Source organism: Miniopterus schreibersii, assembly GCF_964146895.1.
Source record: "Miniopterus schreibersii genome assembly, chromosome: 3".
NCBI lineage: Eukaryota > Metazoa > Chordata > Mammalia > Chiroptera > Miniopteridae > Miniopterus > Miniopterus schreibersii.
The window spans coordinates 88,746,464-88,772,668 of NC_138103.1; the positions used below are offsets into that span (position 1 = coordinate 88,746,464).

At 35.2% G+C, this 26,205-nt stretch overlaps 1 protein-coding gene across 1 annotated transcript in view; it reads right to left on the reverse strand.

Moving 5' to 3' along the window:
- Positions 1-26,205, reverse strand: part of CDH12 (cadherin 12) — a 661,533-nt gene that overhangs the window by 99,593 nt on the left and 535,735 nt on the right. Inside the window, exon 6 of the mRNA XM_081131650.1 lies at positions 15,316-15,610. Coding sequence (XP_080987776.1) covers positions 15,316-15,610 — 295 coding nt within the window. The remainder of the gene's footprint in view (positions 1-15,315; positions 15,611-26,205) is intronic.

Genomic DNA, 26,205 nt, shown 5'->3' on the forward strand with positions numbered 1-26,205 from the left:
TTTAAATATATCTTTATTGATTTCAGAGAGAGGAAAGGAGAGGGAGAGGGAGGGATAGAAACATCAACGATGAGAGAGTCAGTGATCAGCTGCAGCCCGCAACCCGGGCCTGTGCCCTGACCGGGAATCGAACCCTGATCGCCTGGATCCTAGGTCGACGCTCAACCGCTGAGCCACGCCCGGCCGGGCTAGGTTGCTTCTTGAAAAGTTACCTCATATTTAAGAACAGTGCTATTCAGAGTTGCTGTATATTTAGACAGAATTGATGCATGAGGTTGATGGATATGAAAATACTTTTGTCAAATATCACCCAATATCACTTTCTTTGGGCAGGTAATTAAGATACACCTAACCTACACAGTTAAATTCACAGATTCTCAGGATAGCAAGAATGGTTAGCAAATAACGAGTCCAAAGTCACAAATTCTACCCCTGCTTTCACTACTCAATATCTTCTTGAATATGAGGACAATCCCTAAAATTAGCTGAGTCTCAGTCACTTTATCTGGAGGGCGGACGTAACCATTCAGTTCACTCATTTGTTTCAGAATATTTATTAAGCATCCTTTCTGTGCAACATTATGCATATTCTTTTTATAACAATAGACTGATATAAAAGCTAAATAATAGGATAATTATTATAAAATAAGTTCCAAGTAACCACAAAATTATTTTTTATAAAATAAAAATAATTTAAAAAATTCTAATCTACTGTATATAAAAGCATAGAAAGAAAACGGGAAGAAAGTGTCCATCTGCAGAGGACTATTCAACTAGATCATGCTATAGCCTCCCAGTGGAATATATAGATTTTTGAAAGAGCAAGGAAGCTAAACTGATATGGAAATCTGTCTAAGATACAATGTTAATGCATAAAACAAGCTTCTGTTAAAAATTAAAAAATGATACACACACACACACACACACGTGTATGCCCACAAGGGCACGCAGCAGTCTGAGTACATGTGCTTTCAGGGGGGCTCGTGGGAAAGAGCAGAAGCTTTCCCTTCCTTTCTCCCCCGCCCTTCCCTCTTCCCCTTTCATTCCTTTCTCTGTGTCCACTCCTTTTCTTCTCTTTGGCCTCTTCTAACTCTTCTAATCATGTTTGGATGGTTTACCATTTATTGTGCTAAGTTTAAAAAAATTAAAGTGTTGGGATCATGGGCTAATTTGATATATTTGTTTTTATTTCCTATATATTTCTATATTAAAATATGTGTTATTAAAACATTTATCCATTCAGTCATGGTGTTGCAGACATAGGCAAACTTTAAAACTTCACAAATCTGAAAGGGGAGAGCAGGGAAAAATGATTCTTGGTAAAATATATATTTTTTTGGTAAATAAAAATGTAACATTTTCCTCTTGAACTTTTTTCTCATATTTCTCAGTTAATTGAGGGAAAATGTTTCAACAATCATAAGTCTGTCTTCCACTTCCTAGACGCTTTCATTCATCTATTCATTCGTTCATCTATATTTCATTTATCTACTTATTTATTTAATAGACATATATTAAATATATACTTTGTCTCAGTCAATATGCTGTGTATAAGCAAACAAAGATGAATAAAGTATAAAGCTCATGCCCTTTAAGAAGCATAAAGGATCCAATTATTTAAACTAAAATATCTGCAAAGTCTGTTGAGTCCTGTAGGAGACGTATGCTAATTGCAGAGGAATGCGAGAGGAAAAGTGAGACAGCTAAAATCTGCTTTATGTTGATAACAGGGAAATCTTAGCAAAGAGTATACACTTAAATAGAGTAATTAGAAATTATGAGGTTTTATATTGAGGGCCAGTGATGATGTTTTGGTAATTATTTCCTGCTACTGAAATTTGAATATGAGTGGATTGTCCCTATTTCTGATGATGTCAGTATTGCAAGGTGACAGATTCATAAAGTAATAATCAAATCTTTCAAAAAAAGAAATTATGGCAATCAACTGGTGTGTGAATGGAGTAAATCATTTTAGGGAAAGAAGTTAAAAGCATAGCCAAGCAGGGTTAACACAGCCTAGGGAAGAGCCACAGCAGCAAGATGGGGAGGGAGGGGTTCCCAGAGCTCGGGTGAGTGCTGAGAACTGTGTGATGTTACCGGTGCACAACAGAGAAATAGGATAGAATAAGGGATGTCCTGAGGGTCAGGCCATAAAGATGGGATGCTAAAGGGGATTTGACTCTAGAAAATGGGAAGCGTTTCATAAGCAGAAAAATATTGGTTCAAAATTTGACAAGGCAGACTTTAGTTATTGGTAACCATATTTTTCCTCTAATTATAGTTTTTTCCCCTCTGAGCCTCATTCTATTTCTTCTCATAAGTCCATTTTCAAGATCTCAAGAAGTAGAATCCTTCTTTCCTTTCTTTTCTTTCTCATTTTCCTTCTCTTCTTCTACCAGGTTTGGAAGGAGAGCAAGTGATTGAGTAAAAATTCTTAGAAAAAGTCTGGGCCATTTTGAAATATCTACCTAATGGAAAATGTATATACATTCTAATCTCACTATTACACTTCTCGGTACATACGCAATTTCTTTTATTCTTACACTGCACAAAGATGTAGGTTGAAACCTATTCACAGAAACCCTCTTTATAATAACAAAACCTGGAATCAACTTAATTCCCCTTTAATAAGGAGATGGGTAAATCAGTTTCAGTATGTGCCTGTTATAGAAAAATATGCAGCCCTCTAAAATATGAGTTAGCTGCATATGTACTGAAAACGGTAAAAAAGAACATCAAATAAATATATGCATGCCTTAATAAAAGTTGTACTACAATGATAATTTATATATATATATATGTGATATATCTTCTGTAAAAATATAAAATTATAGAGAAGACTTTGACTAGGTAGTACATAAAGAGTAGGACAAATTAGCTGCACTTTGAATTCCATATATTCGGAAGCTTTGAATCTCTTCAAGATTATATAACAATCATATTTTTACAATACCAATGAGTTAATAAAAACAAATATTTGTTTAGGGCTTAACAGAACCTTTGGCAAGATATGTATTTTAATGAGGCTAACATGATTTTTTCTAATTTCTTTCATTCAATGAAATACTTAAGTTTATTGCCTTCTTATTTTTTCTTATTAAAATAAATCATTTGCATTCATCATGAAAATTAGTTTTAGATTACAGGAATTATTTCAGAATTAATCACAAGTAATGCATCTTGATTACCAAAATGTACAAAAGGAGGGAGTTGTAGAAATAGTAATGGGCATAAGTAGCTATATTTAAGACAAAATGGAAAAGATTAAAAATTGAATTTGTGCTTTTAACTCTGACAACATAAATACCTATTCAAATATTAATTCCAATGACTTACAAATCTTTACTTCTCCTTTGGATATGCTCTGTTAGTTTCTACCCAGACACGCACACACAAAACTCTTGGCCAGTTTATGTCACTTGTGAAGTTTACAGCTGTTTCAAAAATTGGTTGAGTTATAGAAACTCACCATCACCTCCACAGGCACACAACCCCTCAGATAAATAAGCTGTAAGAAACTGGTTTAGTATTCAATCAAATCCATTCTTCTTTAGAAAGTGACTTATGGAAATCTGATTATATGCAGTTACTTTATGTAGTATAAAGTTAACCACATTACTAGGTAATCCAAATGTAATGGTCACAGAAAACTTTATATATATGTTTGGTCAATCTTTCCCTCTCCATCTCTCTCTCTCTCTCACTATCCTTCACACTTATTTTTAAAAAATCATTCACCTGAGATTACATGAAAAATTCCAGAATTTTCTGTAAATCATCTTTAAGCCTATGTTTGTTCTTGAAACTATTATGCTCATGAGAGAGTCACACTTGCCAGTTATAAATTTTCCCTTCATTTCAAAAGGGATTGAAGTTCTGAGGTGAACTTTCATACACCTATTTTAATATTCACTGCTGCCTGCAAGCTAGCTGCAGGTCATTTTAGTTACCAGAAGCTGCACTAATTTGCAATATCTTTCTATGACTATTTGTAGGTAAAATTTTGCAGGCACCTGCCTCCAGCCAAAGGCAAGCTTTAGGATAGCAACATAATCTCTGAGAGAAAAATGTGAAATAACCTAATTATCTAAACATCAAAAGGAAATACACCTTACTTGGCAATTTTCTCAACATTTATGAAAGGATAGACATTAAGATAATGGAGTCATTTAACCAACATGCATACTTAAATCAGTAAAATCGTTATATGAAAATTTTTTGAGCTCAAATGTTTCAAATTATGAATAATTTGTCAATTTATGCTTAAAACCAAATTTGAGAAATGTGAATGGCCATGCCCATTAAGAAAATTGATCCAAAGTCTGTCCCACTAAATGAGCTTGTATTAGTGATTGTGTGCTTAGATGTAGTTGAATTCAAAGAACTCTTTGTGCCAAAACATTTATACTATATACTTGACAAATTGATTGGTGTGTTTTGATTTTGCAGTAACACAGAAATTAACTGACAAGGCCTTTAGGAGAAAGAGCATTAGGTGGAAAGTCTCTCCACGTTGAATCAGGATGAACAACGGAACCATCCTCATGTTTGAATGTAGACACTGATGCAGCCAATTGCATCTCCTAATCTAGCTTCTTTGCTGTTTAGAAGAGTATTTTATTTTTAAATATGGAAACTGAAGAATGCATATTGTGGAAGACAAAATAATGGCTCCCCCAAATGTCCACATCCTGGTTCCTAGAACCTGTTGATATGTTACCTAAGATGGCAAACAGGATGTTGCAAAATTAAAATATGGGGCCCATTGTACATAAAAGATGAAAACTTCATGATGGTGACAGCAGAGATTTAACCAAGTGTGGGGCCCTCTAGCACAGGACCCCGTGCAAATGCACAGGTCACACAGCCATAAATGCAGCCCTAAAAAAGGAGTTCATCAGAAAGCATAGAAGTTTAAGCTAGGGCCCACATCCATATTTTCATGCAGAATAGCGTACATATCTGTAGCAATAGATATGTCTGTATACAATCTCAGAATTAGATTTTAATGGGATTTTATAGATTATCTAGTCCAACCCTATCTTCTTCCAAAGGAGAAAACTGAACAAAGCACTTTAATTATATTAGTAGTTGAGATAAGAAACACATGTAACATTATTCTAAACACATACACTCCAAAAATTAAGGGTAGAGCTACTATACAACCCAGCAATCCCTCCCCCCTCCCGGGTATCTACCTGAAAAAGTCGAAAACATGTATTCGCTAAGATACATGCACCCCTATGTTCACTGCACCATTATTCATGGAGGCCAAGACATGGAGACAATCAAAGTGTCCTGTGATGGAGGCTGGGTAAAGAAGATGTGGGACATGTACAGGATGGAATACTACTTAGCCGTGAGAAAGGATGAACTACTGCCATTTGCAACAACATGGATGGACCTTGAGAATATCATGCTAAGTGAAATAAATCAGTCAGAAAAAGCTAAGAACCATATGATTCCACTCATATGTGGGATACAAAACTGGAACTCATGGACACAAACAACAGTGTGATGGTTGCCAGAGGGAAGAGGGTGGGGGGTTGTGGGGTGAAGGGGATCTTAATATATGGCGATGAGAGAAGATATGACTTTGGGTGATGGGCACACAGTGCAATATACAGATCTTGTAACACAGAAACCCACACCTGAAACCCATATGTTCATATTAAACATTGTCACACCAATAAATTTAATAAAGTGTTATAAAAAAAATAAACACACTTATGCATTTCTCCTGACTGCCAGTTTAGTGCTCCTTCTATCATGGTAGTAGACTTCCTTGTTTTCCATCACTGGAAAACTGACCTCCACATCTCTGCTCTAATTTGATGCTTCAAATATTCTTTGACTGGATTGTTTCATGCTGTGTTTAGCAGCATAAAGAATGCTAATGACTTAAAGAGAGTACAAGAAATTTGAGGAACTGTGTGAATTGATGATTTTTATATAGTAATGAAAAAATAGAAGTGGAGGAATTACATAATTTGTTGTCAAAACGAACACTTTTGGGAGTTGAGACAATAATATGTTGGAAAAACAAAGAGAACAGTATTTCACTATAGTGTAATTATGCTTTTTTAAAGCATTATTTTCTTTATTATTTATATTATTTATTATAATTATATGTACATCTTTCATTATACTAATTCTCTTATGGTTTGGAATATGCAGATTTAACATTTGTAAGGAGAATTTTAATATTATGTTTATTAAATTTAGGAATAAAAAATAGGCATTACAGAAGCTTTGTTTCTTGGAAGCTTGATAAAAATCACAACATGATGTCTCTCAAAGACATGAAAAAAGTTATAAGCAAATGGACACCAATTAGAAATGAAAATTCCGAAGTGAGAGTACATTCTGAAACCCATGTGTTGCTTAAACCAATCAGAGCATCTGTCTGCTTTTCTATTGTAAAACAAGAGAGATTTTGCTCCTGGATAAACAACTGATGTTCTGAACGAGGAAGTGATCAGTTATTAATTGGATCGATGTCTAGCTGGTCTCAGTAGCTTTTATTCTCAAAGTACTATTTGATTATGGTTGTGAGCAGAGTGTATCCTGTACTAAATGCAAGCAAGGGAATAGCAGGACTTGATAAAGAGACAGAGGAAAGCTGTGTGAGTGACATGGTTTTATTTGTTTGGGATGAGTACTTGCCCCAGCAGACAACAATGCCATTCATGTTGTTGAGCAGAGAGATTATACAGTGTGTTCCCTTGTGACATTCATATCCAAGAACTTTATTGGCAGACAGGATGGTTGAGAGCACTAATTCTTCAGCTATGATTATTTTTAGGTGTTATGTGAGATTGTTCCACATTAAGTTCTTTAATTCATACACAACCTTGAGTATCCCCATTTCACAAGTGAGAAAATCGGTACTCATATGTGTCAAATCACTTGCCTATAGTCAGTCAGGTGGAAATTAATGGAGCTAATATTGTCTTAATCAAATGCCAATCTCTTTCACATAAAATAGAGGTTCCAAAATGTTACTAAAATAAAATCAATTAATCTTGGGTACTCCAGGGTCTACTCTGTTTTCCCTATAATGTTCTGCCTTTCTAGAACTAGGACACCCTTTTTCATTTTGTTATCAGTGTTCTGCAAACATTTTTTTAGCCTTGCTCTTCTCATTTGTACTAATCTTTCCTTTATATCTTTCCAAAAATTACCCGCATGAGAAATAAACATATGGACCCCCCAAAATAATTTTTAAAGGCTTCTTTCTTCTTCTATTTACCAACTAATAATCTTATTACTGTAGTAAAAATACCCTCAACAATTTAATTCTAAGGTCTCAAGTTTAGAAACTCTAAACCTACTTCTATCATTGGAAATTAACATATGAAGACAACATTCTTGGCAGTTGGGTGTGGGGCTCTTTTATGGTTCAGGTGACACACAAATAATATTTTAAAAAATATAAAATAGAATTTCTATATATTATATTTATGCAACATTTTGTACAGAGCTAAGATCTCTTAGAAAATGAATTATTTATAATCTCTTTTATATTCTGATGTTTAGAATTCTTTGTTAGTTTAACTATGTACCAGCTTATTCTTTTAAAGAATCAGGGATAAAAAATTTAGGTAGTAAACATTTATATGAACTTGAATAATTCTAGAATATCCATTTCGACTAATCAGGCAAAAATGAGAATAATAAAATGCAACTCAGTTTAAATAATAAATGAACATATTTGACAACACAAATATAAACATAATTATATGAACGAACTGCTTCTAACTGAGGCCTTTAGTTAAACAGGCACTTAATATTAATTACAAAAATTATTTCTATAAAGATGATAAATTCTTTCAGAAATGTGAATTATATTTTTTAAAAGATTTGGGAAAATGGAAGTGTGTTTTCTCCTCATAATAAAGTTTCTACTAAATTCTTGTGATAACACTGTTTTTAGTATAAATCATTCCAATGTTAAACAGCATAAACTTGATTAAACATAGGCAAAAAGAGAAGAAAAGGGCATGAAACAAAACCTTTGGATATTCAGGCTGTCATGAATTTCTTTCTTGTCTAATTTAAATGTGCTGTAGCTAATGATATTTTGGCACTTTCTTACCATCAAAGCATTTCATGAAATTAGCCTATTACAATATTTTTCTTACAGCCAAAATTAACATGAATGAGTTTAATTGATTTCTTTTTCTTTCCAGAGCTGTGAACAATTAAACAAATTGTACCACACGTTTATATTCTTTTTTGTTAATTATTCATAAAATCATACCTTCCGATTGTCTTATTTTCAAGTTTCAGTATCTTGGTCAGAAATGAAAACAGTGCCCATCTTGATAAATTCACCTAGCTTTACTTCCTGAAGAAATGTCCTGGAACAGTTATTGGGTAGTGCTTCTTAACACTGGCTGTTGTTATTCAATTTGTTTTCAGTAACTTTTCAGATTTTCTTTCACCACTTGTACGAATCTCAGTGAGATGAAAGAACTATGAGTCCTGAAAAATCATTGGCGGTAAGAATGTTTCAACCCAATGTGAAGGTTACCCTCTTTTGGCCTTCTTGGATTTTGTTTTAAACATACACTTTTAATTTTTTTAAAAAATATGGTTACATAACTGGAAGAATTATTATTTTTGCAGGGAAATAAATATTTTATCACACACTATTAGTACTTAATACAGTGCTTAAGGGGTTTTAATAAAGTCAAACTATTCCTTTCAGCATGGGCTAAGTGGAGACTTGCTTCCAGTCTTCATTTTATCTCTGTTCCTGGCTTCCTTCCTTCCTTCCTTCCTTCCTTCCTTCCTTCCTTCCTTCCTTCCTTCCTTCCTTCCTTCCTTCCTTCCCTCCCTCCCTCCCTCCCTCCCTCCCTCCCTCCCTCTCTTCTCTTTCTTCCTGGAGGTATTTTCTAGAGTAAACACTTTTTTTCTTCATGTATTTAAAATGTGGACCTTCTCTTAACCTCCTCTCTGATACTCAATCCACCACCTCATGTCTCAGCACATTTTCCTCTAAAGACTGACAGCACCCACTTCAATCTTGGGCGCCACATGGTCTCTGCAGCCAACTCTGGCACTGTGACAGCGGGCACAGACCATTCATAAATGAATGAGTGTGAGGCTATATGCCAGTAAAAACAGGTGATGCGCTAGGTTTAGCCCGCGGAGCAGTTTTCTCTCCTGCATTAGACTGTTAGAATGAATGCTTTCTGAGGACGGGGTGTGGTCAGTTTTTCTCACTGTTCTAACCCCAGTACCTAAAAGTGTCTAGTAGATAATAGGCATCCCATATGAATATGTTAAACATATATCTAGAATAATACATTTGGCAAAATACAGTATTATATGATTTGGAAAACAATAGGATCCCGTAGAAATCAAAGCTTCACTGAGTAACTACGCGGCTTGATGATGAATTACTATGCCTAGGACAATAATTCACTATTTCAATTGACTCAGGTGCCACACTTGGTTTTTATTGTGAATTTGGTTAAAATAAACAGATTTCCTAGGTTAATTTCTGGATAGATTTTTACATAGTGACACGCTCTTCACTGTTCTGAACTTGAATTACCCGCACTTGTTACATTGAGTTATTTCCAGACACAGATTCCAAGTCCTTCATTGTGTTTGGGTTAAAGATCTCATTGACTTAGCAGTCCTGCCGTCTTGTCTGTCTTTGAGTCTGTTCACTGATGGAATATTTGCACCTTGATGGATGGGTGTCATCCATCAGTGTCTGGCTGCTTGAAGTTATTTCCTTTAATACTAAGCTTCGTTTACACCCATCTTCATGCCTCAACGCATTGCAGGGTGGAGAGGAGAAGCAAAAATTGTTTTTGGAAAATGTAGCTGACACCCACGTTGGAGTGTCCAGTACAAACAAGTGAACCTCAGAGAACCCCTCCTGCCAGCGGGGTTTATGTAGGTGCAACTGCTCTCCCAAGATCACTTACCATAAAGCAAGAGAAAATGGGGCCAAGGTAGGCTTCTGCCTGCTTTTGTATACAGACACTCACCAGAACAGAGCAAATAAGGAAAAACAGTCCCTCAGCTGGAAGACAACCTTAAGGAAAAATGATGTTCACGGCTATCCAGCCGGTAGCTGGCAAAGCAGTTTTTACAAAACATATTTAATGTTTACAGCCACTTGGAGGCTGGGGAAAGAGTAATACTTTGAAAATATGTTTAATGTTTTGAAGTACTCAGTGGCCAAAAAGCAACTCCTGCTGACATATATTTAATGCTCAGAGTCATTTGGCTGTTAGGGGAAAAAAATAAACTTCTTGTTAATTTTTAACATTTACTGCTGATCAGCGGCTGCTAAAGCAACTATCAATGCAGCATGGTTTATGTTTGGGGACACACTGTGCTGCTACAAAAACAATTCATACACTTCTCTCGCAGCCATAAAAAAACTGTCAATACCATTACCTTTGCAATTGTACTGCTAATAAAATCATAGGAATCAAACCAAGGAATGAAATGCTCCCTGAACACGCAATCATGACATGCTATGGCCCTGAAAACAGTCCTGCCACGCTGTGAGCTGTGGCCACATAGCTGCTGACCCGGGATGGACCAGCAGGCCTGGCTCACTTTCATCAGGGGTGTTCCAGTGAGTCAGCAGATTCCCAAGCAGAAGCATCACCTGATAATTGGTGTTTTTTTACAAATCAACAGTTTGTCTCCATACATGAAGGTAAAACAGTACTCTGCACCAAAGAAACTTTAAATTGGAATAGAAAGTCTGTTAGGTTTTTAAATAGGTTTGGTACAGTTTGCAGAAAAAAACAGTAGTAAATTTGAGCTCATGTCAGAGGGAACAACTATATGAAAAAAAAAAAAAGATTAGATAATTAACTTGGACCGCTGTATCTTAGGCCTTTTCACCGCTAGTTTCCTGATAATAATAAAAAATACTTTCCAGCCTGAAAAACCAGTATTTCTGTGGACTTGGGCCTTATGAGACATTTCCTAGGTCATCTTTGGCCTCTCACACAAAAAATAGAACATTGGACAGCTCAACAAATTAAGAAGGGAAAACTGAATGAAGGACCCCTGATTTAAACACTTTTTAAACATGTGAACATACAATCCAGAGACAGTTGACTCTAGGAACACTCCAAGTCCCTTTACGAATCAGAGAACTCCTTCCTCTTTGCTGATCTAGAATAATTCAGTCTTCAGACCAACTAGGGGTGGGGAGAGGCAGGCCTTTGTGCTGACAGAGATACGGGAATGGAAGCGTTGGGCTGCAGCTGCAACAGGCCAGAGCAAGGTGCTGGAGCCGGAGCAGACTGAGGCAGGCATCCTCTTGGAAGCACTGCAATGGGTGTCAGAGATCTGTTGCTGCGAGGAAGGTATCTGTGCTTGGGGATTCAGAGCACTAGTGAGGTGAGCAAAACCTCCACAGCGAGAGAGAGAAAACAGTGGAAACAGCCAGTTCAGATGATCAAAGCTCGAATGGAGTCATCAGGGCATCGGCAAGGGGATTGAAGGGTTGGTGACAGTGAAAGGTTGGTTATAAACAGGGGCTTAATCAAAAGAGAAAATACATTCAAGATAAAAAGAGCCAGAATTCTCACTCTCAGAAAACAGAGTTATAAATTATAAAAAGGTTTAAGGAAAACTGGAATAAATGATGGTGTTAGATTGGAGTTGGCGGTATTAGAATGAAATAATTGTTTTCCATATATGTAAAAGGACACACAAATATTCTGTATGTATATACGATTAAATATATTCTTTAGCTGTGCCTATTGAAAGGGACTGGATTCAATGACACTCCAATAGCAAAGAATACACATAGAAACCAGATTTTGGCTTCTGAATATTAATCTTCATATAAGAGAGTTTCTAGCATATTCCAGGGCTGGGCAGGAAAAGTGCAAGACAAGTCCCAAACATAGTTTTTGGCCGGAAAGCAAGGGATAATTTAAAGAAGTGGTAATATCTAAAGGAAGGACCAGCTAGCTCATCTGATATCGTAAACTAAATTTAAGGCCCCCAAAGACATTTTAAAAATCACTATCCCCAAAATAAAAGGTATAACTAATTGTACATTCTAAAGAGCTTTGGAGTCACACTTACTTTCTGATATACAGGAGTTAAGCTTTCATATAAAAATAAAGATCAAACAGTAAACAACACTGCATGAGCTTTTTGTAATGATTAAGTAGAACAGTGAATGGAAATCTATAGTTCGATTTTCTGGCCTCCAACTATTGCTCAGAAAATGGTAGGTCTTACTACATAAATTATAATTCAGAATTGACATCTATAAAACGTGTCATAGAGACCTGGGTACCAATGACCCAATCAGCTGCCTCAAAACAGGGTAGCTCAGGCTGAGTAAGATAACACAAGTATAAATACGGATTTGAAGACGTTAACTTGTCAGCGCTCTAGGAAAGGTAACTTAAACTACACACCCTACTGATGCATAATTAGCAGATCTGGAGAGGGCGCATTAGTGTAATTCATTGTTACTCTAGTGATCTTAGAGAATTAAGGCCACATTCATAACGACCAGATTCCTCTCCAAGGAGTGACTGAGTTGGAGAACCTCTGGATCATTAAGTCATTTCCTTAGGTCAGAGTAAAAGCACTTTAACTATGAATATTATTTCATGGCATATTGGATGTCGCACAAGTTAGTAACAAAATGACCTTTCTCTTAAACAATTCATAGATTCACCAGAATTTTCTGCAGCTTTCAGGAACTAAATATATTCCACAGTTTTACAGGTCTTAAATATTGATCTCCTCTGAAATCTTTACCTATCCCGTTCACCAACGTCTGCCCTTTGTACAGTTATGTTCTTTATAATTTTCACTTTAGTTAATCTTCATTCTAGGTTTAATTGTTCACCATATTTTCAGATGTACACTCCATTATTGCTAAATAGACATTTGCATGATAAACTTTGTTTCAATATTCCAGTATTTCTTGGTATTTCATATTACAAAATAAGCTATTTTACTATACGTATTTTTACACTGCTCAATTCTTCTCTTTTATTGAAAATGAAGTAGGAACATTCTCAATTATTGGGAAAGAACAGCTATTTCCTAGAGAATACCTCGAATACAGATATATAAAACTGAGAGAGGGATTTGCTGAAACAACAATGTACTGCCCAATATAACATGGTAAGCTGCATCTGATCTTGACCAAAAATTATTTTTATATTCTAAAGAAAATTATACATAGGCAGAAATTGCCTAGATGAGGTGTGAGTTAAAAAAAATAGAGAAAAAAAAAATATTTGTTAGACAAAGTGATTAGAGCAGTGAAGCATTTCTCTATGGTAAGAAGGGTATGCCAGGGACTGGAGTTCAGGAGCTCTGGGAACATCAATATGATGCCTGGATGAACTGTTGGCTTTGGTTAGCTTTAGATTGGCCATGTAAAAGCTAAAACAAAAAACACCACAAATCTAACTGGGTCTCCTTTGCTTTTGGTTATATGGGTATAGGCAGGATTGTCAGGAATGGTAAAATTAGTGTCTGCTAGATATTCAATTTATAGTATTTAATTTGTACGTGGTATTTATACATTTTAGTATCTATTCAGAAAGAGTATATTATGTAGATGCAGTATATTCTTCTATAGATCTCTCTGATACCTCACAGTAGTACAGCAAACCATGTCTCAACCCAATAGCATGCAAAAACTATTTTGTTCTCTCCATCACCTACTACTTGCCTGATTTTCCAGATTTATTCCCCTCTTCTAAACACTAAGGGTGAACTCCTTATTTAAGGGCTCAGACTCTGCAGCTATCTTTTATCCTAACTGGCACAACACAGAACAATTGTTTGTAAGAGAATTTTTTAATACTGGAGAGGGGAGTGTGTGTTTGCTTTAAGGATGCTCTTTGGGTAATAAAACGTCACTGAGGGTCATGAATTCATGTAAATATCTCCAATTTTCATGAAGTCAGCAGCAAGTTAAACCATTTATTACTAAAGAGCATTGTCTCCTTAAAAGCCACCTTTTTCCTCAAAATATTATCTTCATTTTTCTCCCCCTGTAAAATCAAAGCACGATTTTAAAAAATCGCTTTTCCTCATTTCAGGGTCTACTTTTCTAATAAGGCATCTTCCAATTGTGTTTCTAAATCTCTAGCAACCATAGCAACACATAAAAGAGGCAGCTGGAAAATGTAGCAGAACCTGAGTAACAGATGTGCAGCCTTGAGTACACACACACAAATTTCAAACCTAAATGAACTACTCTGAGCTAATTTCTCAGGTCAAGGAAAGAAAATGGTCTTTGAATGGCCAAGAAGGTCACAGGCACAATTTCAAGTGCATTTATGATCAATCCATGTGACAGCTCCTATAGGCAGTAACCTGCTTCTGCCCTCAGGGTACTGAGTGTGACACTCCTGACTCTCCTCATGCGTCAACGACCGTTGGAAGGGCAGCAGACGCCCTCTGAGGGATGTAGGAGATACTAGCAATGTCTCACATAGGAGTTTCAAGTTGTTACCTGGAAGTGATGAGTTGCTTTATCTTACAAATGAGCTAGAAACTAAAATTTACTTTGAAATAAATTAAGGGATTGGCAATGGTGACCGAGGAATAAACGTTATAATTAAAAATTGTCATTAAACCTGGAAAACTTAACTCATCAACCTTAAAATATATATTATAGGACTTTGTAAATTTAGGTTGTTATTGAAATGTGATTTTATATTATTATTAGTCATAAAGAAGGAAGATGATACTACTGTATAGCCTAATTGTAAAATTATTCTAATAATGACTTCATAATCATATTTGTTTCCTGGTATGAAGGCTTAGCTACTATGGTGACCTATAGCCACAAAGAAAACAATTTCATTCTCTGGAATCTCTATTGAAGGAGAGATCCACAAAGAATGCAACACACCCCTTTCGGAACCACCTTCAGACTCAGATGTAATACATGCTTTGGATAATTTACTTTCAGCCAAGTATTACTATCTGGTGTCGGTAAGTGTGGTGGCTCCCTCCAGCTATGGAGGTATCTGGAATTGTAATGACAATTTCAGCGCAAAGTGAGTGTTGCACTGAAAGTACAAAGGAATTCTGAGAGCTCAGGGCAATGTAAAGATTGGAAAAAAGTGAAGGATGTTATATATCCTCAATATTTATGAATCTATATATTTAGAATGACGACAAAGGAACAATTAAAAAGAAAGAAAATTGAAAAAAATTAATGAAAGTAATCATATCCTCTATAGCGGAAGCATAACCTTATGGGTTACAAATAAGATGTTTACATTGACTTGCAGAAAATAAACATGAAAAGGCCTTGTAGCACCTACTCACCCACAGGAGACATTTCTGGGACACTTGCCACATATGGTCCATCCAGAAACTTGGGCTCGTTATCATTAATATCTTGCACTTTGATGATGAATTCTGATTCCGGCTCCAGGGGCTTCCTGGTTTCTATGTCCACAGCCTGAGCACGAAGCGTGTAGAAAGGTTTTTCTTCTCTATCCAGGCTCCTTATTGCATGAATGTCCCCTGTAGTTTCATCGATGGTAAAAACGGAGCCCGCGCCGTCTCCTGAGAGGGTGTATTTAACGGTGCCCTCTCCCTTATCTAAGTCAGAATGGAGCTGGGGGGGGAAGGGGGGGAGAGAAAATGAAAACCATGAAAGGATGGTTCTAGGGTAAAACGCCATACTTGCAGTACAATTTTTTATCAGAAAAGTAAAACAAAAAAATATATTGTTCTTTTTTTGCTGTTTGTTTTTATTACACCGACTTTTTGATTATAAACATTTTAAAACCAAAGTTTGAAAAATATGTGGCGAACACCTGTATATCCCAAAGACTCCACCATTCACCTTTTAATCTACTTGACTTGTCACATAGATAGATCACATATCCACCCTCATTTCAGCTTTCTGTCAATCCATCTTATTTCTTATAACACTGCAGAGATCAGAACACCCCCAAATGCATCAGCATGCATAAATATGACTATTCTGAACATTTGTACCTATTTACTTCTTTGATATGCTCTTGGAGATACAATTTTCATAGAATAAAATACACAAACCTTAAGTGCACTTATTGTTTCATTTTTCGTAACTGTAATTATAGTAAATTTTCTCATCAGTACCAAATCATAAAGTTTCCAAATATCCTGAAGATAGAAACCAAGGACCTGAATTCAGTCGAGATAAGGTGAAGAAACTGAGAAAACATGGGGCCTTTCCATTTGAAAGGAGAGGAGAGTTCTGGCAGACCAGGACAGCTTCCTCACGCATGGTGCCCTTCTCTCATTGTAACACCCCGACTTTCAATGAGTTACGCAAAGTCACTCATCCAAATGCCGGGGAGAGTCACTGGTTATCCTTTCACATTCGCAGACGAATGCCTTGTTCTAAGACACTATCTACAGGGTGTCCCGCAAAAATGTATACACACTTGGGCTGCCATTATTAACTCCACTGGGTTAAATCTCAAAAGAAAGAAGCATCAGTTGAGTTATCTAAAGTGTATATACATTTTTGGAGGACATTCTGTATTTGAAACCTTAAAGAAAAGTTTTGAACTTCTGTTAATTCCTTTTGAAATTCAACACATGTATAATTCACCAGCATAGTATGAAATAGGATATATATAAATGACACAAAGGTGAGGAAAAATGAGAAGAGAAATTATCATTGTGATACTGTAAGTCAGTGTATTTCAAAGGGGAATCCAATAATTAATGGAAGATAGACCTTGTCTTGTAGATTTAGAAATTATTCAAAATGAATAAATATGTTATATATATTAAATTACATAAATATTACATTATATGTAACTCTTTAATAATATGTATACTTAAAAATGTATTTTAAATACATAGTTTTTATTAATTTTATAAAATATATATTCTTATAAATAATATGTATTATTTTCATTCAGATGCTGATCTGTTTTAAACTATTCTCACTCATTTGGGTACAGCATCTGATTTCAATGTCCACGTTTTTATATTTAAAAGTTCATTTCAGTCAACAGATAGGTCAAAGGAAAAGTGTTAAACTTTTACAGTGTCCATAGCCATTTGAGCTGTGCTTTAAAATGTGCAGACAAAAACAGTTCTCTTGAAAAATTTTGGGTAAGAATGAGTTCTATTTTTCTTTTTTTTTCTTAATGTTTCAACACCAAAAAAAAAAAGCTTTGAAAATATTGTAAGTTATATAAACATCCTTTTGCAAATAGACTTTCTGGTATTTGTATTACTAATATAAAAAAAACATAAATTCAACTGTGGCTACGTCTTTGTTCTTAAACTCTACATTCTGGTTTAGGTTCTGTAAGATCGCATCGTCATTCAAATGCATGTTATTAAAATAAATTTATTCATTTTGTAAATTTGTACTGATTTCAAAATTTGCTCTGATAGCGTATTCGTACGTGAGTCTGAGCAAAGGATTTAGACCCGAGAAAGCCATATAATGAAGAGAATGAGGAAACGATACGGGGTCCCTAGATTCTGATTTTTCTTTGAAAGTTTCTGGATATTTTCCTCAAGTCTAAGAAAAATGCCGTGAATGACAGGAGGAAGTTTCCCTTCTAATTATTTACAAACTGCTGTGAAGTGTAAGAAGTTTCAGGGGTAAAATCAAGCTGAAGATAAATCTTCTTTGAACTTAGGAATTTCAAATTACAGATTTCAACCACACTATTAAAAATATTCAATGCACTAGGTATTGCTTTTGCTCTCGAATTTATCTAAAGATATGAGACGGGCAAAAGCTCAATGCAAAAGCAATGACTTCATAAACTGTATCCATTTTGCCAACAGCTCAAAAAATATGTGGTAATATTGTGGAAACCAAGTGAAAACTCTAAATAGGGTTTTACAACGTGATCCAAGTAGTTACCAAAAAATCTTCATTTAGCTAAAATCAGAACCATTTTCTTTTCAAACCGACATAATAAAAAAGCAAATGTGTTTTCAGCTCTATCCGAAATCCAAATTAAATTAGTGTTGTTACTCCTGCTTCCACCTTTCCCTTCTAATTTAAATTTGAGTTTTGCAGAGATGAAAGCTTCAAAAAAATATTTGAAAATATGTTAAAATTTGAACTGAAAATGAACTTGATTCATGTAAAGCTCCTGAGAAGATTAGAATTTTTATAGTAGCTCATTGCAGGATAATGCCTTAAAGGAGATCGCGTACAATAATCTGCACTGGAAGGCAATATGCAAAACTAGTTATTCAATGTGTTGATTAAGTCAGACACATGGGTGACTAGCTTACATCATAGATGTTTATCCACAATTAATTCTAATATTAAATAAATGATGTTGGCCTGATATTGAGTGTTGTAGAATTTTCTTCATACTACATATTCTTATAAAGTGAAAATCCCCATCAGCCTCTTACCTAAGAGATAACTTCTTTGATAATTTTTATACACTTTCAGTTATATATGTATTTATATATTAATAAATGCACATAAATATATATATGCATATCTAAAATGGTACACACATATTAACATATTCACATATTTTCTTATATGTATATATATATTTCTGATTACACATATATGCATAATATTTAAAAATAATAAATGAGTCAGTACTTTCAAAACAATATACTATAATGATATTTCAGTGGCATTTGAAATGATTCAAAATTAATTTTGAATGTTTGTATCATATGCATTTAAGGAAGCCAATGGGTTTTGCTTATCTCTTTATAAACAATGTGATGAATGTATAGGTGTTTAATTGCTTAGTTCCTCAAAATAAAAGGGTAATTTTCAAGATCAAAACCATGATAATTTTTATCAAAATTTTAGAATCTTGAATGATTCTAGAAATTGATCTCTATAGATGAAATTATTATTTTTTTGATCCTTCAGCAAAGGATTTAATTCAGGCATAGCTTGCACTGCGAAACTACTTAGTCCATTTGCATAAACAAGGGAGGGCTACCGAGGGAGGATTCCTGTGCTCTGGCTCATCTTTGGGTTGTGTTACCTAGAAAACTCACATGATGCCATTTTTTACAGGCACTTTAAGCTACACACACAGCAAGCTAGTAATTTCTTCTGGCCATTTAAAAATAACAGCAAGCAATGTTTCTTATTTCAATTATTTTTAAAAAGCTGTTTCTGAGTAGGTGCTGACTGTATTTACTGATTGACCCAGCCAACTCCAATAAAATCATCTTTTAGTATTGACACTTAAAATAAAATTTGTCCTAGAAACAGAGTTCCCTAAATGATGGATGTAGAAATATGCGGTGTCCAGGCAGTTGTTTTGTGGAAGGGGTGTTGTTATTTTCTGATGTTTTCCAAGTCATCTCAGATGGAGCGTGAAAATGAGATGCCAAAAGAGGCTTAAAAAAGATACCAAGCTTCAGAGTGTAAGTGAAACTGAATTCTAGCGCTTAAAAGTTTTGAGAAAGCTAATCTAAAGTTAATCTCTCTGTTTATATTTTAGAAACTGCTGCATAAAAGAAGGAATGTATTCCTCTTTTCTCTGGGTTGAAAAGTGCGCATAAGAATAGAAACTGCTTTTATATTACTATGTCCAGCAGTGATTTTATTTTCATTTGCTATTTGCCAGGATAGGGGGTGATTACTAGGCATGGGGAGAGCATGGGGTTTGCTGAAAGGAGAAACTGTTTTATTTACATACAGGATGCATTCAGATAAACTTGCAAAAATGAGTGTAAGACAATTTTATGTGAGTTTCTTTGCCTGAAATAATTTCATTATGTACAAATGACTTTTGCTAGATTCTCCTTGGTGATCTTATAAAATACTTAGTGTTTCCATTTTTATAGTTGCTTAGTTTCCTGTTAATGCCTATTATGTTCTCAGGAACATCACAGTGGCCATTGTTATCAGCTACAAAGCCATTAGATTGCTTTTTAACGCATTGTTTACTGACAAAAGAAGACCAGACCCAAAGATGATTTATAACTCTGTCTGAGTAATGGTATAATGCAAAATTTCTCTCTTTTTGAAGCCACTGAACGCTCAAGAATATTTGACATCTATTCCACTCTGCTCCCAAAGGGGGTTCATTTGTTCTTCCTGGCTTGCTTGTTGCCATTTGAGCAAGAGGAAAACTGCTTTACAAGGTTGGGGATTCCCTTTAACAGCCCAATGTGAGTTGAGAACTCCCCTGCCTGGGTTACAGACTCAAAGCTATTTATCATCTGGAAATATTTCAACTTCTATTTAAGAAAGTAGAAATCCATTTCAAAAAGGCCCACATTTCCCCAGAGGTACGCAGAGGAAGAGCAAAGAAGAACAAAGGCTATTTACAATGCTTGGGAGCAACAAAAGCTAATGTTCTAGGATATATTATGCATCCTATTGCTAAAAAGAAACAACAGACCCAAAATGGAGTCACTTGTGTTAAGCCCCACATCACCCACCCAAGTCAATTAACCTAATTGCAGTCTCAGCCTCCCCCAGGAATGTACCTATAAGCAGTCAACCTGGAATTACCTGGTCAGCACTAGAGAGACGATCTCTGCCAGACGGGCCCCTTCCTTTCCCCTTAGGACAGCGGCCTTGCCTGAAACAATGAGTACTTTGCTAATAATTTTCTTTTTCTGCCTCTTTTCCATTTTTAAAAACCTTTCCTCTCTACAGCTTGGCTGAGCCCCTTTCTGTTTGCTTTATGGGAAGCTACCAGATTCATGAATCACTGAATAAAGCTCATTTGATCTTTCAATTTACTCAGTTGAATTTTTGTTATTTAACACTGCTAAGGAAAAATTACATTATCCACCTGATCCTCTCTTTCATCTTTCTGTTTGTCCTTGAGTACTGCATGTGTGGTTATGGGAGGGGCATCCTAACTCTTTTTTCAGATTGTCCTATTTTACAACTTTAGCTCACCCAGATTATATTATATCATTTGAGAGTGTCACAATATATTAGCAGGTATTTCTGCAAAAGTTTGAGAGGTCATTGGCATGGTGCCTGGATTTGGAAGAAAAAATATGAAAGAAGGTTAAAATAATGTCTTTACTACATTTCCAAAGCTGTAGAACATTTTTCACAGGGCCATGCTTTAGGTAACAAAACATCTCCAGACAATAAACTCTTCTGATGAAACCGTGAGTAATGGAATCTCTATTTTTGGAATACGAGTGAACTTTATATGTGACTTCAGGTGTGGTTATTTTTCAGAATACTAGATAGATGAGTATGTTTTATTCTAGATTTAAAATGCCAAAAATTATGGGTAATTAATAATAATGACACATTATTACAGATAGATATTTGTTAGTTTGTTATTTCTAGCAACTATCTCTCCAGGTTATTACTTTTATTATTAGCCCTTAATACCAGTAACTGTGAAATAGTTTTATAAGCTTTATTTAATTCTCAAACCAATCAGTGATATACTGACATGATAATTCTGATCAAAGAAATCTTTTTAACTAAATTCTAATAGTTGAAAATGTAAAATTTAAATTTTAAAAGCCATATATTGTACACTAACCTCCTTGCATATGCAATTAATAAAGCAGTCAGAACTAAATATTAACTCTAATGTAAAAGGACTGATCTAAAAAATCCATGATCATAAGAACACATCTGGGGTTAAAATTCCAAACCCATTACTTCTTACCTGGATGTTACTGTGTAAGTTATTAAATTTTGTTGGATGTCAGAATCCTCATATATAAAATATGGATTCTAATATTTACATTGTAAAATTTGGAGGATACTGCAAAGAATTTAACTTTATGACATTTATTTCCCTTCATTTCTCTCCATGTACATCCAAATGAACCCTATATAGCAATAGTAGTTTCCATTTATATTAACATATTCATAGGCACAAGAAAACTAATTGGATCCAAAATAATGACAGAAAACCCTATCAGGCTTCTACTTTTTGCTAGGCAATTTTCCAGTAGCTTTGTAAGTCTAAAACCACTCCAATGTTCAGAATGACCATGAGTCCAATCCCCTTATCCTTGTTTTCAGATACAGAAATTGAGGCACAGAGAGGCAAGGTTCCCTCAATATACACAAATAGAAAGATATAAAGCTGAGATTCAAATCAGGTATTCTAACTCCGTGTGTCATTGGGACTAGCACTTAAATCAAACTCTTTCAATTTGATTAATATAATGTCATTTTTCTTAACTTTCAAAACTGGGTCTCTCTTGAGAAAAAACTTTTTAAAAAGTCATTGACTCTTTGGAATGAGAATTAGATTACTCACAGATGCAAACTACCTAGAATTAGTTCTGTGACATCAGCTTGCTTGAACAAAGACTGCATTATTATGGATGCATTAATAAATATAGTTTAATTCAAAAATGCTTTGGACTGCCCATTATTGATTCCAGGGGATACTAAAATAGAGAACATAACATAGTACTTGCTCTCAAGGAGACACGAGGCCAGTTGGGAACAATATGGGTCATCACAAGAAAAATATTCATTCAAAAGAGTTTCTTTTTATAGTTTTGTGCTTCTCAAATCACACTTTCCTATTTAAAAAATTTAATGAGCATATACTATATATTTTAAAAGCATGCTATGGCCCGGCTGAGCTTGGCTCAGCGGTTGAGCATCCACCTAGGATCCAGGAGATGGCAGTTCGATTCCCGGTCAGGGCACATGCCCAGGTTGTGGGCTCCACCCCAGTTGGGGGCGTGCAGGAGGCATCCGATCAATGACTCTCATCAGTGATGTTTCAACTCTCTCCCTCTCCCTTCCTCTCTCTGAAATCAATAAAGATATATATTTTTAAAAAAGCATGTTATGTTTGTGTTTTATTTAAAATACAAATTGATATATTTATAGTTCTCAATTCCCAAAAGTATACTAGGTGCCAATTATAAATTTGGAATAATTAGTAGTCAACTAGAAAAAAATGAACACTATACTGAAGAGAATATACTTACTTTTATATAAAAAAACTCAATTAAATGTTTTTTTCTAAGTTTCTGCACATTGATTTTATACCATAATTTGTTTTGAAACATATAAAAACCCATTAAGCTAAAAGCATAATGGAGTAACTCTATGTTTTTATTATTAACTCTATTACATATGTTTGCAATTTCCCCCACTTTGCCCACCTCCACCCAGCCTCTGCCCCACCCTCCCTCTGGCCATCACCATACTATCGCCTGTGGGTTACGCCTGTATGTTCTGTGGCTAATCCCTTCACCCATTTCACGCAGCCCCTCCTCTCCCCTTTCCTCTTCATTTAATTGGAAAAAGAGCCATGAACACGCATGTTTTCTTTCTCACAACTAGTGACCATACAAGTAGACACGGGCATGTGTGTGAGGATGGTTAGGTTTGTGTGTATACATGTTGTATGTGAGAAAAAAACATGTTATATTTGTGTTTTCATCTGCTCACATATGCACATTTTTTGCAAATTGAATAAAAGGCTGAGTAGACATACACACTATAAAACAATGCTCTTAAGATAATGCAATCTGAAATTACATGATCTGCTTATTTTCAAAGGTAGTTTGAAGGTGACCCATTTTCTGTAGCATGCTTTACTGTAGGGATTGCTTTATGTCTTAATCACAAAACCATCTCATTGAAGTCTTTTATTTCCCTTTTTCACTTTACAATAAATACTTAAATGGATTTTTAATTTATAATATCACAAACGCAGAAAAAATAAATCCAAGTACAGATTGTGGTTTTCTCGTATTATGAGTCAAGCTATTTTACGTCAAATTTACTGTTAAGTACTCATATATCTCAGTCTTATATACATAAATATTATCTTATTTGCATGGCATTTATGTATTAAATATTCACTTTTTTCCAAATAGTGTGAACATGAGTAATCTTAATGCTAAATTTCAATGTGTTAAAGAGAAACAGAAACAGACTGTTCCATAAAAGAAATGCAGTCAGTTGAGCCTTGTTTCTGAATGCAGGTTAACCGGATACTTTTTTTTAGAAGATCTCATTATAGACACATTAAGGAAGAAATCATTCTCAGGGTTCACTTATTTCCCACTAGGGCTAATAGGATTGGGAAGAAACCTCCAAAGAGATAAACCTTTGACTTCAAATATAAAAAGAAAAAAAAAAAATAAATGAGTGAAGGAAAAAATGAAAACATCTCTCCCAGATGCTAAAACCTCAATTTTCACTGCTTTTCAAAACTATATACTATTGGAGGCCTGAGTGAAATAAGGTGATTTCAGGCTATTGCATTAATAAAGGTCAAAGTTTTTTTTTCTAAACAAGAAATTCTAGGTTTTAAAAGCAGGTGCTTAATTTGACATTACTTGAGACCTTAAATGATGAATAAATCAGACTTGTATTGTTTTTCAAGACACTGAATTGCATTATTATTAAACTTTTCTAAGGATTCATGGCATCTATGGACTTGTGTATGTGCATATGTATCACACTTTAGAAATGCTAACATACACACAAATACTATAGATTGTATAGCTGCATTTTTTCCAAGGTTACAAAATAGTTTATTTACTGATCTCCTTTCAATGCTTTTTATACTTTTCAGCTCTCCGTATATCATTGTTTGCTGATTAAGATAAGCTATAAACAGAATTTCTGAGATTATACAGAATCCAATAATACTTATTGTATTATTGCAGACTTAAAAACCTGTGTGCACTTAATACAGAATTAAATCCAGATCTAATCTTCATTCTCAATTATGATTGAGTTCAGACATAAGGTGTTGTAGGCAGGATTCTACAATGTTGCCCAAGATTTCTCTCCCCATTTCTCTGCATGATCCCTAGAAATGAGAAGCCGATGGATTTAAATCTATGGTTATGCTGGGTGGGGCTGACCTAGTAACAGCAGACCTTTAAGAGCAGGAAGGCTTTTTCTAGGTTTCAAAAGCATCAGAGACAAGTGCCCAAGCTGGCTTAGAACAACACAAACGCCCGTGTTGCGGTGGCTGATACAGGGCGGTGACCTCAAGGAGCTGAGGGCAGTCCCCTCTTCACTGCTGGCAACAGAAAGGGGTCTTCTGTCTCCTGTTTTAGATCAAAGTGAAATATCTCCCAATCTTAACTTTTGAATGAGAGAAAACTAAGCAAACGATCTACTGTGTGGTGAGCTCAGAATTGAGGGAGGAGTTTTCATCACTTAAATTGTTGTGGGAAGTCAAATGAAATGTGTTGTCTCACTGTTACAGACATTTAGGTTGTGGCACAGGCCTCTGCTCTTGCCATTCAAGTAATAACAATTAATTAAACTTGAATCAAATGCACAGATTCAGTAATGTTATCATGCTCCATACCAGTATTCTCTAAGCCAGCTGTCCTAAGCATTTTTTAAAATGGAATTTCCTATAATGAAAGCTTAGCAGCTACATCATTATGCAAAATATATGTTGAATGAAGCAGGGTCAGTTTCTTCCCAGTCCCCTTCCCCAATTCAAAATCACAGACACACACTGGAAGCTCATAACAATTCACGGAACACTTCTGACATTCTCTACTTGAACCTTTATGAATCCACAATGTAGCCACTGCCCAAGTCAATCGCCCAACTTCTTTTGGGGGGGGGGGGAATAGTGTGCTGAACATAATATCTCTTTAATTCCAAGTTTTGATTCCTCTGATATAAAAAAAATACAAATTGTATTTTACTGTATTTTAGTTTAAAACAGGCTTCACGTGTTGCCTTATAAAATTTTGAATACTTCCGCTGCTCTGATCCTTCTATTCAGGAAGGTATAACAAACATGGCATCCTTTGTATATCCTGAAGCCTTCTCTGAGAAGTTGCCATATTATTGGTTGGTTTTTGAGTACACACTTGCTGCTAATGATGCTTGAAGTTTATTGACCCTGCTCATAGGAAGGAGAATAGTAAAGCATTTGAGCAGTCACCTCAGATATATATCAGTTCACATATAAAAATGTTTTTCATTTTAAAAGCTGCCTAACAGAGGTGTAGGCTACATCTTTCTTGTTCCAGAACTATTTCCATCACAACTCTTGAACTGAGCAGTCCAGCCCATTGAATAATTAATTCCTTGACTGGAGAGAATGGCCACTCTGGCTGTCACCCAATTATGTTGATCACAGGCAACAATTAAACCAAATTGGAATACCTTGGGATCAGGTAGTCCAAAAATATTGTTAGTGTAATTTGAATTGTTAAGAAGGAGGAATAGATTTTTAAAAGAGAAGACAAAATAGTGTTAAAGCAATGTCTTGTTATAACATCCGATCATGCCTTTGGGACTGGAAA